This window comes from Rhinolophus hipposideros (genome assembly GCF_964194185.1).
Source record: "Rhinolophus hipposideros genome assembly, chromosome: 6".
NCBI lineage: Eukaryota > Metazoa > Chordata > Mammalia > Chiroptera > Rhinolophidae > Rhinolophus > Rhinolophus hipposideros.
The window spans coordinates 46061120-46082286 of NC_138052.1; the positions used below are offsets into that span (position 1 = coordinate 46061120).

Consider the following 21167-nt stretch of genomic DNA (forward strand, 5'->3'; position numbering starts at 1 on the left):
ACATGGACTTTCTCTTGTTTCAATGAATGAAGACCTTTCCTGAAGTTTTTCGGTTGTTGCTTGTGAATGTATTTCAAGCAGGGAATTCAGTCATACTATCATAGTCATCTGCTACATTATTTAATGTCAAATATCTAATCTCTTTCCCTTTTGAGAACATCTCCACTCTTAGCTCAAGTTATTGAGATTAATCTACCTCCACACCTGGGTTTCAGGGGGGGATCTAATCTAATCCAAAACATGTACTTACTCCTCTGATCATCAGTGATTGGTCCAGGGATTGGAATGGGCTTGAAATTGCTGGGGTCCACATGGAGCCTCAGCCCAGAAAAGAACAGCTAAGAAATGGGTATTGTTGATATCATTTGAGCTCCAAATCAAGCTAGATCCGCAAAAAAACAGTTGGGTTTTGATATGGTTTTATAGATTCATTTAAATGTAGGTATATAAAAAATAAGGCTACATGTAAAGATCTGCCAAAGAAAACTGGATAGTTCTGCTCACTGTACTCCCTCTAGTAATAGTAAGATACTCCGTTTAGCCAAGTTCATGCTAAAACAGGTAAGACTATTGCTAGAACAGGCTCCAATCTCTAGTTGATTAGCCTTTTCTCTCTGCACAATACTACAAATCAGCATTTGCTAAAAGCTGGCCTGCACCCTGAGGTGGACCAGTGGACATTCCCACCACATAGCATGCTCCTCAGATAAATTCTACTGCTATTAAGGCAGAGCTCTAGCCAGGTCCTAGGCATGAGAGGCAAATGAGCGCTTCTGAAACTCCCTTCTGACTCTAGCTAGACAACTGGCCTGAAATTTTTCCCAGACTTCAAGGAGAACCAGGAGAGAAACTGGAGGAATGGAGGTCATTGTTTCATGGCTTTTCAGGTGTATCAATAAGACCGGGTCTTACATTAATTTTTGCTCCAAAAGATGCATTAGAGCTGATTGTCGCGGCTAGGTCTTATTTTCGGGGAAACACGGTGTCATGAAGCTGTGTTATGTTGCTTCCATTATAGCCAGCATACCTAAATACAACCAATTTTACAAGGAAAGGACAATAACGAAACAAAACCCTAGAACAAGATGACATTTGAGCTCTAGTCTGTGTTAAATAGACTCTTAAGACAGCAAAGCTATATCCAGACCACAATTAAACAGTGTATTACAAAATGGTTGTAAATGTTCTATACTTGGATTTTCAAAAATACAACCTTTTTTGAATATCTTAGAATACTGCCAACATTCTTCTGATATGGTTTGTTCCGTAACTGTAGATCCCTGTTGGTATGAAATAAAAAATATTCTTTCCTTTATATTAGAATGACAGGAGATAGTACTATTTAGTAGTGTTTACCTTACAAAATATATTTCAAAATTTGCCAACTCTAGGTTGGGCCCACCCTCCTAACTTTTTAATATTACCAGTCCATGACCTTCAAAAGCTTGAAAACCAATGAGACACGGTGCACTTTGTACAATTCCCATTTACAAGCTAGCCATAAACTACCCATGCCTGCCATTAAAACTATATAAAAATATTTTAGTAATATATAAATATAAAATATATATTATTGTGTGTGTGTATATATATATACATATATATATATATATATATATCAGTAGAATTTATCTAAGAATATATATGTATACATATTGTTGACCATTGAACAACTGCAGAAATTAGTCCCCGTGAAGTTGAAAATCCTCATATAATTTAAACTGGCCTTTCACATACATGAATTCTCTATTATGGATTGAAAATACTGCTTTCCATTCACACTTGGTTGAATCCGTGGATACGAAACCCAGGGATACGGATGGCTGACTGTATATTTATGGAGAAAAATCCACATATTAAGTGGACTGGCACAGTTCAAACTCGTTGTTCAAGGGTCCACTGTGTGTGTGTGTGTGCATGTGTGTGCATCTACATATTTTTTTTCATTTTAAAAAGAACATACTTGACTTTATAAATTTTATTTCCTAAGATTTTAATTAAAATACTCTATAAAGAAATACACCACACAGAGATATTTAAAAAATACAAAAGGATTACAGGCAGACAATGGATGAGAATTCTTTCTAAAAGAGATACACAATAGGGAACAAAACTAAACAGTTTTTATATACTATTTATACATTAATTATAAGCCATAGAACTAAAAGCTTTCCGAACATTGGCAAGAAAAGCTGAAAAATTTTTGGTCTTCCTTACATTCTCTTGAAATTCTGATAGGCACTCCAGATGGGGAGCGCTATCTGACACTAGGGAAAAAAAAGAAGACAATTTGAATGAGATATTTTACGGAAGAGAAGGATTTCTAATTTAGATTCTTTCATCTGATTCAAATCATTTTAATTCCATTTTATTGAATTGCTTTGAGCATAAAATGATAAATACACTTGATTTTCCTATCCTAACTATCTTTTGGACCTTTCCTTTACTTAATCTCTAAATATTCAAATCTATGTACTACAATCTTGCTTTAAATTTAAACAGATGGTAGTCAAGAGATTGAAGAGCTTAATGATATTGATAAAGAACAGAATACCACTTCCCATCATCTTTACTATGTATTTTAACTATTTAATCTGTTTTAACAGTTTATTTTTAACTGGTAAGTCAGTTTTCTCTCTAAAACATTGGCCTGACTTCTAATATTTGACCACTGGATCAAAAAAAAAAAAAAAAAAAGTCTTCAATGCCAACCCTTAATAACTTACAATTATGGAGGAAAAAAGTCTAAAGTTTCACAAATGCAATGGAGGTCATTAGAAAATGCGCTTGCTATTCCAAAAGTGGTATTTACAGTGCCTCCTAAACAAATGATACTCAAAGTCAATGTGGATCTCATAAGTAGTTGTACCAGATGGTACAAACTGGGAGCAAGCAAGAGGACGGTCAAAAAAGGAAGGATCCAGTATTCTCTACCATCAATTTTATCCTTTGTTCAAGGGGAAAAAATTCGACCATATCAAATTTCCAGCTCTTTGGTAGAGATTGCTCAGGAAACAAGGCCCATGACCAAAAGCAGAAAAGAACAGAGCATCTGGTTCAAAATTAAACTGTAGGTTCTATTTTAATACACTGTCAAATCCTGACACTATGTAGCAATAGAGGATATCCAATTTGGAGAAAACTAAAAAGCTAGGTAAGGTGTTTATGGGGATTGCTTTCAAAATTCAGCATTCATTAGAAGATATTTACCTAAAGAGGAAAAAGCCAAACATTTATACATGAATTCAATTCCTAAAATATAAATTCCATTAGAATAGAAATTGAGTCATCAGGGCACATTAGGGAGCCAACTAAGCATTTCACCTGAGTGTGTGTCTCCCATAAATGCTTTAATATGGGAACACAGGTATAAAAAGCTGAGAACCATTTCCTAAATTCTGATAAATTAATTACTTTAAAAAGAATTAGGAGGATAAAAAAGAGATAAGTGTATTTCTATTCTCTTCCTGTTTACACTATTGCCAATAATATATATTCCCCATAAATCAAAAACCGTCTGACCTACTGGAGAATCAGTAACTCAGCTAAATTATCATTGTGTGGTATTATGCACGATGGGATAATTTTGTAAAATTGATTTTGGGGGAAAAATGATCAGATTCTGATTTTACATTTGCTTTCAAAATCACCTACTTGGATAAATTATAATATTCACATTTAGACAGTCATATCCTTTATAGCTACTCTTTAAGTTCTCTAAAGGGATAATCCATACTTGCATATGAAATACAGTGATCTTTTGTCTTATAGACTTTTCTGCCACTGTGGCACTGTCACCCAGAAGAGAAATTACTTATTAATGCTCTTTGATTATATCTATAAATTAAAACTAGTCACAGCCTTTAGAAGACAATATCCCAAAAAGCAAGAGTAGAAAAGAAAACAATAGATTGTAGGAATATTACTTCCTTTATATTACTTTATATTCTGATTCAAATAACATTTGGGGATGCCAATCTTAGACTAGTTATAGACAGGAGGACATACCTTCATAATCCCTTGCTTCATTTAGGTGTAGGGAAAACATAAATGGGCTATCAGGATGCTTAGGGTCAATATTAGTGAATATAAACTGCAACTTGTCACCTGAAAAAAGAGATTTAATATGAGACTATTTTATTATGCCAAAGCTTTCAATGGAGATGAGCTTTCTTACCTTTGTCTTTGATCAATCTCTATACTGCTAAGTATCTATATTCACTTAACCAAAGTCTCCAAACGTATAAATTACAAATTAGCTTTAAAATGTATTTGTAGTTTAAATATGATACCGAAAGCACAAACAACAAAAGAAAAAAATAAATTGAACTTGATCGAAATTAAAAACTTTTATCCTTCAAAGGACACTATCAAAGGACACTATCAAGAGTGAAAAGCTAACCCACAGAATGGGGGAAAATATTTGTAAATCTTATCTCTGAAATGAATTTAACATAGAGGGTGTATAAAAAAACTCCTACAACTAAACAACAAAAAACAATTCAAAAATGAACAAACGACTTAAATAGACATTTCTCCGAAGAATAGATACAAATGGCCAATAAATACATGAAAAGATGCTCAACACCAGTAATCACTGGGGAAATGCAAACCCAAAACTACAATATAATGTAATGTAATATAATATATATAATAAATATAATATAAGACCGGGTCTTATATTAATTTGTGCTCCAAAAGACGCACTAGAGCTGATGGTCTGGCTGGGTCTTATTTTCGGGGAAACACGGTGGACACTTCATTACAGTGAAAGAACACAGCAACATGAACAAAAGGAAAAGATGCCTGGGACGAAGTCCAGGGAAAATCAGCACAAGCTTCCGGAGTCTCCAATGCGCTGCCCTGGCAGACCACACATCACATGTACTGTCACAATCCGATGCTGAAGGAAGAAAGCATGTCCTGTGTAACTCCCCTGGGTTAGGAATCTTGAAAACTTATGCCGAAAAAGTTTGTTTCCTCTAGATTTTGCCTCATGTGGCTTTTTGGGGCTGATTTTGTTTTGTATCCTTTCTGCAACAAATCTGAGCTATGAATATCACTGTATGCCGAGTCCTGTAAGTCTTTCTGGCTAATCACCAAACCTGATGGTGATCTCGGGGACTCCCAACACAGTAAGCGGTGCTGTAAACTGGCATCCACAGCCATTAGACTATTTATGTGCTTTAACCCAGCAGTACCTCTCTTGGAATTCCATGGAAATGATATAAAAGAAACAGAGAAGCCTACATTCTCTGCAGTACTTCTAAAACTAAAGAACAGGCAGAATCCAAATGTTAAGTTAGAGGAAAAACATGTGTGTAACAATAGATAAAAGATTGAATAAATACGATACATTCATGGAATGAATTATACACTACCATTTTAAATTTACCACTATGAAGGCTATTACAACTGGAGAAATGCTAATCATATAATACCAGTACACACAAGGAACAAATATTTGCTTGTTGGCAACCATGCTAAAAATACATTTATTAAAACACTGGATGATAAATAACCAAGACATCAGTAATTATGTTAGGGTGATAAAAATTTTGTAATTTTCCTATTTTCTAAAAAGTTTATAATGCAGTCATTATTTTACTTGAAAATGTGAAATATTTTTACTTTGAAAAAAAATTTAATTCTCTTCTACTTAAGACAAAGTCACCGTTCCAACTCCTAAGTTTTACTTACATTAATATACTTACCATAAATTTTTCGAATTTCTAGTCCAAGTCGATCTTTATACACGTCTACAGATTTTTGGAGCCTTTTCAACCTCTCTTCACTAGCTTTTTTAGCAGTATTAATAGCTACAATTAAAAATCATACACAGTATCAAACATCTTATATGTTTGCACTCAACTAATGCTCATTTAATTAATTAAAAATAACTTGAAAACAACTATAAAAATGATGCCAGGCAAAGGAATTTGCTTACGTTTATTAAGTTTCTAACTCTCAATTAGCAAAAGGGGCTTCTGTTCATTCAAGATGGAAAGAAAAATTTGTGAGAAAATACGTACAGGTAGTGACAGAACTGTTTCATTCTAGTTTATTGTATAGTATCATGAATAAATAGGCCAAGATTTGCATGGCTGGTAGAGAAACAGACCTCCTTTACACTATTTTGCTTTTTCTGGTTAGCCAAGAAATTGCTTCATTGAAAAATATTCTATTCTTTTAAACATAAGTATTTCTCATGAGAAGTCAGTCTTATTTCATGCCAGTTTAAAATTTTTCTTAAAGTTAACACATTACTCCCTAAGTAACACATAGGAGATGACAAAAATGTAGACTTGCACAAAAACTATAAGAAAAAGCATCAACAAAACAAACTTTGCTATTTTCGAGAGATTTGAGAATTAATTACTTCGCTTGTGGGCAAACAAGACACTCATTTAAATATGAAAGTTTTTTAGACAAAGACACTTTCTAGCATAAAGAGCGTGCTTAATGGTTCCTGGCAGAGCTCATGTGTGATCAATAAATTTGTTGGATAAATTAGACTATGACTTCTCCCAGGCAAACCTGACTTAGTGAAACTGTCTCCCACTATGCTTCAACTCCCATATCAATTTCATTATTACTTTGGCTATATTAAAAATCCAAAGGACCTTTAAATAAAACAAAAGAAAATAAAACCCACTTAGCTACCTTCACAGGCCTAGAGTGGATGGCTATGGCCCTAAGGTATGTTATCTATTTCTGGCAATAAGCTGGAGAGCAGGCAAGACGTATCTAGTTGTGAACCATCACCACTTTGAAATTTAGACTGATGTTTTAAATACACGTACAACTGGAAACTTACTTTCCTTCTTTCTAGCATATTCTTCCTTAAGATCCTGCACATTTGCAGTCAGTACTTCCATTTCTTGCTTTTTGCTTTTTACTTCAACAATCAACTTTAACAGGTTATCTTTCTTTTCTTGAATGAGCTTATTCTGCCTGCAGATCTCTGTAAGAAGCACAAAGTATTAGCTAGACTATACATGCTTTGTTCTCCAATATGCATCTAAGAAGACAGCATAATACTGACTTTCATAAGATTAATACAGAATGTTGTAATTGATAAATATTTCCTAAAGATTAAAAAAATTATAAAAGAAAACATCTTTTTCTTTCCTATTTGTCTTTGAAAATAGAAATGAGAAGAGGAGAATACCAAATTAAACCAAGAAACAGAAAATTAGAAGATCATGATCCTTGCAGCTCTCCCCACCTTCAAATAAGTACATAAATAAAAACCATCACCAAAGACAAATTGTAGAAGATGGCTTTACACAGTGCCTTGAAGAAACAGCTGATTTTAATGCTATATGATTCTGTAACATACCAAAAAGATTGAAAGAAGGGATAGAAGGGAGGGAGTAACATAGGGAGGGAGGAAGGAAGGGGAAAACTTCATTTGCTGTAGTAACAAACAAAACATTCAGGAATATCAAAAAATATGTAGGCTCCTTATTTTTCAAAATGCAAAACTTGTCTGAGACATATATTATATCTTGATATATGGAAAGACATTTTATGCTTCTAAATACTAAGATGTCAGTATTTCCAGAATTCACTTCTATATTTAATGCAGTCCCAATGGAATTTGGAAGGGAAAGGAAGGATCTAATAAAATTATAAAATGTAATATAACAAATACATAGGTGAGCGTAGTTAAGAAAATATGGTAAGAAAAACAAAAAGGAAAGGGATTTGCCTTATCAGATTTAACATCTGTGATGGTAACATTAATACAATAGTGGTGTATTACTTGAAGAATTGACTTACAGATCAATTAAACAAAAAAGGCATTCCCAAACAAATGTTTGATAATTAATATGAATGAAATATCATAAATCAAGAGAGACATTATACCCCAGTGCTGAAATACAGAATTCCATATTTATTAAATATTTAAACATAAAATGAAATCTTACAAAACCTATATTCAGAGTATCTGTGAATATAAAATTAACTCTGTGGGGAAACATCTTTTTACTCAAAGGTAAAAAGAAATCAAAGTGAAAGGCATATACTGGCTACATAAAATTAACAAGCAGGAGAAAAAATTCATATTTGATTCAAGTAAGAATAAAACTCTACTATATGCTAGCTACTTTGTCCAATATCTTATATTTACATAAATTATTTATATAAATTTATGTTTCACAATAACACTATTATGCAGGTCTTAGTCTCTATATTAAAAGAAGAAAAAGGCTCAGCAGTTATGTCACTTGCCCAAAGCTTTTTTTGCTAGGATGCAATAGAGTTTAACACCTGGATTCAAACTCAGGTCCTGATTTCAAAGACTGCTTTTGACTATTAAACTATCCTCCCCCAACAATGAGTTACTGTTCTTAATCTAAAGGAAACACAAATATAACTTCCAAAAACAAACAAACAAAAAACCACATACACACACAAAAGGAATAAACAGAAGAAACATGGAGCGGAGCTAGGTGGTTAATAAATAAACAATTTAACCTCAATTACAGAAATGCAAATACAGAAATAACATACCAATTTTCATTTATTTCAACAATGTTTATAAAAACAATAGTGTTGAGAAGAATGCAAAATACTAGAGTCCTTGTGGAAAGTATTGTTGACATTGTAAAACAAGTCTTAAGGATATTCATGTCTTTTGGTTCAGTTATTTCATTTTTACAAAGCTGCCTTAAGAAAACAAGATGTGTGCAGGTATTTATATACAAAAAAAATATTTTCAGTGTTATTTATAATGGTGAAAAACTGAAAACATCTTAAACGTCTAACAAATAAATTATTAAATAATATGATAAATCAATAAAGTAGAATATATTATCAAAGAATTTAGTAATGTGGGAAACTACTATCAAAGTGGAAAAAAGAAAAAAATGACGCAAAGTTATGTTGCTAGTAAGCAAAGTGGGTAAGGAAAAGCAAAAGAAACTATCGGGACGGACTGCGGCAAATTCAAGAATACGTGCCCCAAGTAAAGGCATTCCAATTTAATAGTGTTTAAAACATGGTGCTCCTAAATTTAGTATCACCAGTGAAATCTGGCCTATGGTCTCAAGTCTATGGTTTGTGTGTCAGAATTCAATAAAGCTGCTGATCCACTCTGGATAATATGGAGAGTTGTAAAAATGAGAAGGCAAGAACAGTAGTAAAAATATGGAGAGAAAAACTGCCAAGCAAGCGTACTAACATGACCCCTAAAGAGCTCAGGGAACTCCACCTTTTGTGATTTCCAACTCAAAAACAAAATTGTATTTAAAAAATACTGGCTTTCACACGTCAGTATAGACGAATCTCACAAGTATAATGCTGAGTGTAAGAATGGACAGGATACATACAAAATGATGCCCTTTATTTAACGTTCAAAAACACAACGCTAAACCCAATATTGACAGAGTAGCTCTGGAAGGTGGGAGAAGAGGAAGGTATAACTGGGATGTTCTATTTATTAAGCTGGGTTATGGATACATAAATGGCGATTATTCGTGTGTGTGTGTGTGTGTGTGTGTGTACACACACACAGAATACATTGTTTTGCTTATATGAGGGATTTCATAAAGATTATTAATCTAAACAAAACTGTGATCTACAGTTTGTCACATACGATTTTGATATTCCAGAAGTATCTGAATCATACGTTCTTCTTCCTTTAATTTTACAGATAGTTTTTCTGAAAGAGAAATTGGAATTGATGTTTCAATTCAGCTGAAATGATACTAAAAACCAAAGAACCAAAACAGCACTTGTTACGAGTTGACTTCAGGTACCTGCACATGCTTTATTGATGTCCTTGTAGGCATCTCTTAGTCCCACCACCTGACAGGAGATGTCACTGACATTGCCTTTGAATTTATTCCAAAATTCATTTATGCTTTTATCTAACAACGCAAGTTCGTCCTCTACCAATTTGTAAGACAAGGCTGCAAGACAAACAGAACACACATTGTATCTCTTCAGTTACTTGAATCACATCGGGCACAGATTCCAATCAACTATAGTTTGGCAGTTTGACCTTTGCAACTTACTTTTCCCTCTAGATATTCCAGGGCACATCACAGCCCCCTGGGCTTGACTGTGATTATCCCAAGGCAGCGAGAATTCAGGAACCCCTTTCCTCCCAGAAATTCGTCAGTCGTGTTAACTGCACATGACACACGCTCTAGGACCCTGGGGAAATGACTTCGACGGCATCTTCTCCCAAGTAAACGTGGTGCCGCCCCTGCCACCTCGGACCCTGTCAATGCCAGCCTGAATCGCAGGTCCCAGGGGTCTTAACCCCACGGATCTACCCAGCTTTTCCTCCCACCCCAGGCGGGTCGGGGAGCTCAGCTGAGCTCCCACCTCTCTTACCTTCGCCGGGAGGCCTGAGCCCCGCTGCCTTCCCAACACAAGACATGAGCCGATGCCGCTTAACCGCCCACCTCCCTCAGCCGCGCCAACTTTGCAATTTCAAATCTACGGCGTCTTCCGCCTCCCGACGTTAGGCGCCCATTCGCCTTCTGATTGGCTGGTAGCGTAGGTTTTCCATGAAGAGATTGGTTGATCTAGCTGCCCGGGACTCTCGCGGAAAAGATGGGGGAAAGGGCATTCTGGGATTTGTAGTTCTTTTGGAGAGACCGCCCACTCTCAGCGTGACTTTGGAAGGTATTCATAGTTCCTGGAAGACTCGCCCCATGACAGGCCATTCATCAGTTTCAAATAAAGATTTCTGCAACAAATATAAATATTGGACTTTAATTGTATTCTGTCGCCAAGGATATAGACTCTTCTTCGATACTACTCGTAGCTTAAATAAAGCTAATTAAAAATAATAAAAATTCCATTGTTTAATCCATCTCATTTTTTAATAACTCTTCATTGGGAAGTGGCTGGAATGTTATTTATTATTGCTTTCTAATAGTAACACTTCCAAATTGTTCTTATTCTCTGTTTTTGACCGTGTAAAGTAAAACAAACATTAGGAGACAATAAATACCTAACATAGGTATTTCCTGCCCCAGTAGACAATGACACAATACTTTTAATAGCCAAAATTCTTGGTGCCTGTCCTCTCTGATTGCTATATCGCAAATAAAAGTGAAAAAGAAAGGGGGGAAGTCAGAGGTAATTCAAGGCACTAGCCTGGATGTTTGAAAGAATGAGGCAATTCTGCTGGCAGAATTGAAATTATCTTCATAGCAGGTTGGGTATATTGGGTGAGGGATGTTGCGGAAATGCAGAGGCATGGTGAGTTATGATTTTAATATGCTGAGTTTGAGAGAATATTGTTGGCGATATTAACCGGGTGTTAATGTCCTTTATGCAGTTTGCTTCTCTAATAAAGTATACAGAGGCTAACTGCTCCAACTCTGCAAGAAGACTACCTGGGTTTGAAATCTAGTCTCCATCATTTATTAAGTGTGACTGTGGGAAAGTTACTTGGTCTCTTGGACCTCAGTTTCCTAATCTGTAAAGTGAGTATAATAATAATAATATAATAATAATAATAATAATAATAATATCTTCTGCATATATCCATTCTGAAGACTGAAAGAGATAATAATGCAGATGTCTTAGAATAGGTCCTTATGGGGATCAAATATATGGTGATGGAAGGCTAACTGATTCTGGGTGGTGAACACACAATGGGATTTATAAATGATGTAATACAGAATTGTACACCTGAAATCAATGTAATTTTACTAACAATGTCACCCCAATAAATTAAAATTAAATTAAATTAAATTACATTTAAAAAAAGAATAGGTCCTTATAACATAAGCACTTAAAATTGTTTCTTACTTTTGTGATTTATACCCTACCTATTTCTGATGCAGTTCGTTGTCATATTAAAACATATATAAACAAGGCTTTAAATAGAACAAAAGCTAAGCAACAAAGAAATAGAGAAATTGTTGAAATTGAACACTAACTTTAGCTTAGGTGATGCATATAGGTGATGCATTACAAGACAATTACACTACTTATAGCATCCTGATTTTTAAGGAAACTTGCATGTGCCATGTCTGAATAAGTACAGAGTACAGGCATACCTTGGAGATATTGTGGGTTTGGTTCCACTGCAGTAAAGCGAGTCACAAATGTTTTGGTTTCCCAGTGCATATAAAAGTTACATTTACACTATTCTGTAGTCTATAAAGTGTATTATGTCTAAAACAAACTACTATATACCTTAATTTAAAACTATTTTATTGCTAATTGAGCTTTCAGCAAGTTGTAGTCTTTTTGCTGGTGAAAGGTCTTAACCTTCAATTTGTAAAAACAAAACAATATCTGCCCAGCACAATAAAGCAAAGTGCGACAAAACAAGGTATGCTGGTACATTCCTTCCACCCCAACCCAAGTTAAATTAATTAATCAATCAGATGTGGTTATTTACCATTATGCATTTAATAATTTGTCAATATCTCACAACTATAACAACTTTAGTTTTAGCATAACGAACCTATATCAGTAATAGTCAGAAAATAGTTTCAGTAATTTTTTTAGGCCATAACTAGTTCAAGATCATAAATTATTTCCTTAGCTTGGAATGATGCTTGGATCCTCTCTCTAATGCATTCTTGATGGAATCTGGCAGAACATGACTGATCCATGAACAAAATGGAAAAATAATTCATTATCAAGGCTTGAGATATTCATGATTGACACAAGGCTGCAACTATTTCTCCTAGATCAAGGTGAATACCTTGTAGCTAACTCATTTTTCTGCCCTCTCTACTAGAGGACTATTTTTGCTAAGTTGATTTCATTTATAAGTGGGCATAAATATCCAGATGGTCCTCAGATGAGCAAATTCCTTATAATAAACATAAACATAAATATAAATATAAATATATCCCAATGGTTCTCTAAAGAACCCTCATAATAATGCTGTTATGAACATGGGTATACAAAGAATATTCAGTTTTTTTATTTATCATAATTAAATTGTGATCTATTGTTGTGGGCAGAATAGTTGATGCCACTAAGCTAAAGTATTTACATGAATGTAAAGTTTTATGCCTTCTACCTCTCTACTTGTCCCTTCTCTCCTTCCTCTTCTCTTACCTAGTCCCTAAACGTAGAGGCTTCCCAAAGTTTTTGACTCTCTTTTCCTATTAGCTTATTTCCCAGGGCAATCTCATCCCATCTCACATAGATATCTCTCTCAGATTCATTCCTGTTTAGCCTGTTTCCTGCATTTCAATAACGTATTTCTAGCTATCTGCTGGTCACATTACGGGGATTGCCCACTAGCAATATTTCAAAATATCCCCTTTCTTTCAGTGGCATTACCAGTCTTGAAGTTTAGAATCTTAGAATCGTCCATGACTCTTTCATAGTTAACTGGTTTCCAACAACAATAGATTCATCTATATGCCCCCCTCCCTCTGGCCTCCCATCCTTTTTTTTTTTTTATCTTCCGGATCTCTATTCAGGCCTTTACCACCTGACTCTTACCTCCAGACTCTTGCCCTCCCAATCAGTTTTGCCTACCATTGCCAAAATAATATTCTCAAAGTGCACTTCTGTCATATTATTTCCCTGTTCAAAACACTTTCACTGTTCCACCATTGTCTTCAAAATAAAGCCCATATTCCTTAGTGGCATTCACATCAAATCTTTGACTTAGTCTCAATTTGTTATTTTACCCTTATTGTTCAATTGTTTACTTTATATTGTTTATAGTCTAATAAAAATAAACAATCAGCCCTGCACGACTTTAGTTGCTCGATTTTGGTCATAGAGGTCCTATATTTTTTAAATTTTATTACAAAGAATTTCTAACATACACGAAAGTAAATAAAATAGCACAACGAACTTGTCATGAACTTGTCACCTGTTCCCAGCTACCATCAACCACTGGTCAATCTGCTCTATCCACATACCATCCACTTCCCCAGACAACAGGTCACTTTACCCACAAATATCTCACTACACATTTCTAAAAGACAAAGACTCATTTAAATATAACCTCAATACCATCATCACACCAAAAAATATTAACATTAATTAACACATTGCATTGGAAACTATTTAAAAAACAATTTTTGACATTTATGAGACAACTGAAAATTTCAATGATTTAAAATTTTTCAATTATCTCATAAATGTCACAAAAAGGTGTTTCTTTTACAGTTTTTTAATGTAATGTATTTCAACGGAAATATGGTTCTCCCTTTCATCCTGCCACTTTTGGTTTCTAAATTCTACTCATTTACCAAGGCCCAGCTCCTGCTACCTCATCCACAAAGGCTTCCCTAGCCTTGTAAACTGAAAGTTTTACCTGCTTTTCCTCTCATCCACTTGCTTTATCTGTTAGCCCCTAAGGGCACAATAGTATGTTATTTCTGTAATTATCTTATTTTCCCTATGAGACCATAAGCTCCCTGAGATGTGAATTAACCCTGTCCTGCCTAATGCATGTGAGAATCAATGTCTTACACGAGTTCTTCTCAAAATTGAGGTTCCCTACCCAACAGCGTCTCCTTTATCTGGGAACCTGTTAGTAATGCAAATCTTCAGACTGCTCTCCATTTCTACTGAATTAAAAACTCTGGAGGTGGAGCCCAGTAACCAGTAGTTTAACAAGCCCTCGGGTGATTCTGATGCATGCTAAAGATTGAGAAACACTGCCTTACACATAGTAGGTACTCTTTAAGCCATCTATAAAATATGAACTGAGCTATGAAACATCTTAACTCTACTGTGAAGAAAATTAATGGTATTGCTTAATGAGCAACTCTCTTGGGTCTTTGGTAATCCAAGAAGTTTATGGATATATCGGTCATGACATTTCCAGAGAATAATACATTATGAAACTGAGAGGGGGTACCTGGAACAGCTGTAGCTGGGTCAATTATAATAGTGTCATTATGGAATGCCAATATTCCTGGGATGCTAGCCAGAATGGAGGTAATTATTCTCTGAAAGTCCCTAGGGTCTAAACTTGGTCTGAAATAAATGCATTTTACATTGCAAAGTGACACTTGAGAGATTTCAAATACAATTTATTTTAGACAAGGCAGATAAGCTTGTAATAAAAGGATAATGACCATGAACAGAGACATTAAAGGTCGATGCCTCCAAATATTTTTGTTTACGGCCATTGTACCAGTGACACAAGCTGAAGCCAAATATCTCTGAATGGTGTTGAATCGCAGTGAGCACTGTAGCTCAGAGATGAATGGTTCATTTTATGATGAAAATATATTTTGTGGTTACATAATTTTTGGTGTGACAAAACATATTGAAGAAATTCTAGCCGCTGTCTTACAGGTTGCAATTTAAGTAAAACAGGCAGAATTTACTACAAATCAAAACCTCAGAAAAATCTAAATGAATCAAAATAAGAAAGTTCTGGGAAGAACTGGAATTATTATTCAACTATTGAAATTAACTAAAAACAAGGCAGCTCTACAGGGTTTGGGGCCTCGCTATAGTAGTTAAAAAATTTTTTAAAGTACAGTCATTAAGAAGAAGGAAGTCGTCAAGACAAGCAAATTATGCTGATGCGTACTGAAGCTAATTCTGAAGAACTGAGAAAATAAGAGGCATCCTGGACAGAGGCCACCTGGACAGTGGATAGGATTCCAGGGAACCTTACGCTAGACTCAAATTGTTCGAGTTGGGGATTTCATTGAGAATGTTGTAAAAGCTGTGGCCTCTTCCAAGAAATGTGCCCATGTATTATACTAATGTTTGCATACAATTTCAGGAAGTTCGGTGACTTCTAAATAAGTCATATTCAGATTATGCCCTCCTGACCTAGTGACTAAAGATATGTGGTTAACATTAGACCACAAAGCCCACACTTTTAAAGATCTCTTCCACTCAAAACTGCTTTTACTGGCACAGCAGAGTTCCAGTCATTGAACAGAAGATGAAGGAATTAAATAGAGGTATCAAATCCACAGCAGGAAGAAAAGACATGGATCCTGAAGAGAATAGTGGCTGGCTGTACAATTTGCTGAAGACTCATTATGTGGAGGACATCTGGGTTGATTCCGAGAGTCAGTGGTGAACAATTCGGATTTGGTTTTGTTCTCTTGGAGTTGTCTTTGCTTTAGGGCTACAGGGGAAGGTTGAAGTGTGTGACAAATTCAAAGACTTAGATCAGTATTTCGTGTGAGAATGAGGGAGAGTGGGACAGAGGGAAGAAGGGGGAAATAGAGAGACAAAGAAGAAAAGAGAAAAGGGAGAGTGGGAGGAAGAGGCAGAGATGTCAGTGTGTAAAGGAGAAGCAACAGAAGAATTGTGTACAGAACTAAAATTTTATCACTCTGCCCAACTTCTACTCTGATCAAGAACCTCACAATTGAAGGTCAACTACACTTTTACAAACTACTTGGCAAAATAAGAGTAACTAATGTTTATTATAGGTAATATTTTTTGAGTGTTTACCATGGACCTTAGATTTAAAAAGATAACGAAAAGGAGATTTTTAAAAGAAGGGATACAAGAATATACCATGCCTACATCCATGGGAAAGAGTAGGTGGTACAGATCCCAAATAAAGTAATTGATGGAAAAAAATACCTTAGGGTAGAAGTTGAGAAAGTATATGGAAGGGTCAACTAGACACAGAATGCACACGAATAAGTATGAACCTTGTAACAAGAGAGAGATGAATTAAGATGGAGCTTCTAAAATTTGATGTGCATGAGAACCACATAGGAAGTTTATTAAAATGCACAATTCTGGACCATTTTCCCAAAGACTCCGATTCTGTGATCTGGAGTAGGCCTGGGAATCTGCGTGTTGGTGGTCCATAGACCACACTTTGAGAAAAACAACCTCAAAAGGAGAAGGAGGGTAGATGTAGCTCCACCCATTTTTGGATCTTGATCTTCGTAGCTTAGACATACCTTTGCTCCATCATTTGTGAACTGATTTGGTAGAGACCTTGAACTCTAACAACGTTGATTTTGAAATGATTCATCTTATCAGGCAGGCTCTGTGATTGGAGGAAAAAGCTCCACTCAAACATTACGCTCTACAACTCCCAGCAGGTCCCAGCAATAACCTGCCATGCCAGGGGCTCGTGTAAGCTTCTCTAGCTTCATGGGATATTAGCCCCTGCACAGGCCTGGGCTAGGGACTGTGGCAAGAACTGGCACACAAAGCAAATATGATGTCTTATTTTATGGAGCTTGTAGTGTGGTTCAAGAGACAGAGACTAAATACATAGACTCGAAAAAAATACAATTTCAAATTATAATTTAATCCCTGCTATAGGCTGAATTGCATCCCCCAAAATTCATATGTTGAAGTCCTAACTAACCTTCAGTATCTCAGAATGTGACTATTTGGAGATAGGGCCCTTAAAGAGGTAACTAAGTTAAAGTGAGGTCATTAGAAGGGACCCTTATCCCATATGACGTGTGTATTTATAAGAAGAGATTACGACACATCCATACAGAAGGTAGACCCCGTGAGGACACAGGGAGAAGATGGCCATCGACAAGCCAGGAAGAGAGGCCTCAGGAGAAACCAACACTGCAGACACTTTGATCTTAGACTTGTAGCCTCCAGAATCGTGAGAAAATATATTTCTGTTGTTTAAACCACCGAGTCTGACTTTGGATTTCAACCCTAGCAGACTAATATAATCCACTAAAAGAAAAGAGTGTTTCAGAGAAAGCACTGTTAAAGGAATGGTGAGAGACACTGGTCAGAGAAGGCATCTCTGAGGAAGTGCATATAAACTAAGATATGAAAAGACTGAAAATGATCAACTGTGGGAAAGAAACAGTAGATTCTGGTAAAAGGCAAAAGAAATCAAGGTGCTTTTGCTTTGGTTAATTATTCTAAGTCTACAGAACTAGATACAGTAGTACTTCGGATTTCGAACATCTCTGTTGACGGACATTTTGGTTTATGAATGCCGTAAACTGGAAGTAAATGCTTCGGTTTTCGAACAGGACTCAGAAGTCGAATATGTGACGTGGCTTCCCCTGAGTGCAAGATCCTGAGGCCTAGCTGTCGGCTGTTTTCAAATGTTTCACGGCTCATGGATTACGTTCGAAAACTGAGGTACCACTGTAGTCCTTCAGGGACAGTCTTTGTAATTAACTACTTAAGATGAAAAGCTCATGTGCAGCCAACTTCATCACAGACTCTGAAGTATTAAATGAGCATGAAGTTGGATTTTTAATTGTAAGACAAAATGTATTTGATATCATTCACACCCTGATTTAATGATATTTCTGAAGAAAATGAGCATTATAAAATTTGTAGCTCACATACTTCTTAGAAAAAGAATAAAAGGAAGTAATGTCCTTCCTCATGGCTCATTAAAGAGATTATGGAAATTATACAACCTGAATATGCAAAACAAAAAGCCAGAGCACAGACTGATTAGTCAAGGCTAATACTTCAGAGAGAGTAGGATATACCTGAATAAAGTGATTCTCTTTGGAAAAGCAACTGTATGCTTTCATTTTAACTCAATGAATAATAAGAATTATTTAATAATAGGATAGACAAGGGACTTCCTTATTTCTTGGTGGGATGCCACATAAACTACTTCTGACATGATTATTCAGTTTGTCTTGTGAGAGACTGAATATACAAATGGACAATGGACAGACCAAATATGACAATAGAACTATCATCCACAGCCTCTAAAGCTACCTGCCCAGAATGGGCAGAATTGGTCAAAGACTTATCAGGTTCCTTATTTTCTGCCTCTGCTTCCAACTCAGGACCAATCAGAGAAAGCCAAATATGCATCCGAATCAATCACATGAGATGCTCTGCTTCTAGGTAACCCATGTCCAGCTTGCCCGTGCCAACAACCTCTAACCAGAGCAGGCCTGAGGCTTTCCTTGTGTTCACTACAGAGCTTTCCTATTCCACTGCTTGCTTCTAAATCTATCAAATGCAAGTGATGGTGGCTGACTCTCTGCTATAGCAAGCTCAGAATAAACAGCCTCTGTTCTTATTTGGGCAGCCTTCCCTTAGTCCCATACTTAACTATTTCCAGGGAAGAAAATGTCTGCGGGGTCCCAGCGCCATCTGAAGCAGAAGGGCATCAGAGCCATCTTCAAGCTCTGAGTGCCCATCTTAGTGCCACTTGATATTTCCTCCAGGGAAGATGTCAGAGACTGAGAAGGTAACAGTAGCCATTGAACCCATAACAATTGCATCCCTGCTGTCAGATGATAGAATAAGCCAACAGAAATTCAAAGTGGTGATTATATCTATGAAGTTCTCCTAATGATCTGGCAGCTGGCCAGATGTGCTTGTGGTTGAATTGGAGGTCTCGGTAGTTGAAAGCATTGGAAACAAGCTGACTATAGTATCAGCTATTATTCATTTTGCAGCTGTTTTAAACCTCACCAATGTTGTCCTTAGGTAACCTGAATACAGCCTAGACTAGGAGGAAGCATTGCTCTGGAAATAAAATTTAGTTTTCAAACAGGGGTACTGCACTAAAGAAATGACCTGAGGAAGGTTACTTGTCCATTTCCTTATCACTAAAATGAGGATTATTGGACCATTGTGAAGTTAAAATCAGATAATGATAGAGTATTTTTAAAGGATAAAAAGATAAAATATTTTAAATAATTGGAAGAGCATAAATGCAAGACATACTAATGCACACCTGAGTTTTCAGCACAATTAATTTTACCCCAACACATACACCATTTGGATCAGATTAGCACACTAGTGGGAGAACGGAGAGTGGGTGTAATTCATGGGCTGCCTGGAGGAAGGGTAAAACATGGGGAAGTCCAGGGCTGGCTGACTACTTCCTGGTTATTCTCTTACTGAAAGGATAAGAATGATAAAGGAGACTGGTAAGGCTCTCACCATAGATAGAGATTCATATTGATTTTCTGGCAGCCATTTAAGTCACTTTCTAAAAAATAACATGGTGCTGCTTGCAATCTCACTTTGTGACTGTCAAGCCGGAGTTCTCATCCACAGAATCCAGGCTGTCTTTTAAACTCCTTCCAGGTGAGCATCACAGAAAACTCAGTAAGGAAAGCTGCCATCACCATGCACAGCTTTTGCACAGTTTTAAGAGGAGCGCATTTCTATTGTCACCATCGCTTCACCTCTTCTGGCCCACAATACCAAGTGTGTATACAAACTGTCACCAGCTGTATAATTTTTTGTTAGACTAGGTTTTTCTTTAATTCTAGAGATAGATAGATTCTCTGAATTCTTGACAACAGAGAAGTTCAAAGTGATATTTATAACATGTGAAGAAGATTCCTCGTGAAGGTTCTGATTAGCAAAGACAACAACCTGAATGGTAAGGTAACAGTAAGGTTTCCTACCTGTACCCACCATCACCTGATGGGGCTGTTTTCACACTAGTCTTCATGGACATAATTCAGCTCTCTAAATCCAGCATCTCACTTGTGACTTGGATCCATAGTTCTCTTTGAGTTGCCTTTCTGTTCATTCCCAATCTACATGTTTGTTTTGCTGCATCCCACGTGAGTCTACTGAACTCTCTGTTTCCAGCAAAATGTTTTCCTGATTGGTCAAAAGCTATTTGAAGTCTTAGTCCTTCTTCTCTCATGTAAGCACGCCCCAATACTCTCCATTGTATTCTCTAATCAATAAAAATGTGACTCAGTCCTAACACAGTTGTATTGGCCAAGTGACTTCCATCTCTGCTTTCTTACCTCATAATTAAAAGCAATACATTTCCTTCTAGATTTCATGTATTCTATGTATTTCCTTCTCTATTCCATACAATATAATTCTCTTTGTTAATAAAGAAATATCAAAATACTTTTATTTAAAAGTCTATGATCAGAAAATATTCTGTCATTTACATAAATTTTTCATGCCCAGATATTTACTCCTCTGCTTTCCTCAAAGACGCAATAAAATAGTCCAAGAGCCACAGTCTATTTTAAATTAAAATGTATGGCTTTAAGGGCTATTTGACATGCAGTAATTATCTGCATATTCTTCTGGTCAAGCAGAGAAATTGCTAATGTCTCTGCCCTTGAAGGAAATGAACTGTGCAAAAAATTTCAAGCAAACACAATCCAACTGTTCATGCAAAAGGGAGGTTGCATAAGAAATTCATTGTATCTCTACCCAAATTTCCTCTTGACTTGCCACAGATCAGCATGCACTTCACCTCTTTGGCTCCAATTAAAATCAGAAATAGACAAGATTTTCAGCAGACAAGGGCTGATGTGCCCTCTCCACAG

At 36.0% G+C, this 21167-nt stretch overlaps 1 protein-coding gene across 1 annotated transcript; it reads right to left on the reverse strand.

The window, feature by feature from the left end:
- Positions 1–1965: 1965 nt before the first annotated feature.
- SPC25 (SPC25 component of NDC80 kinetochore complex) lies at positions 1966–10457 on the reverse strand. Its single transcript, XM_081052766.1, has 7 exons — positions 10351–10457; positions 9768–9920; positions 9605–9670; positions 6818–6964; positions 5715–5819; positions 4009–4107; positions 1966–2267 (listed from the first exon to the last, which is right to left on the reverse strand). Exons 1-7 carry the CDS (start codon positions 10394–10396, stop codon positions 2143–2145), a joined length of 741 nt encoding a protein of 246 aa, XP_080908892.1. The 5' UTR covers positions 10397–10457; the 3' UTR covers positions 1966–2142.
- Between the last annotated feature and the right edge of the window lie 10710 nt (positions 10458–21167).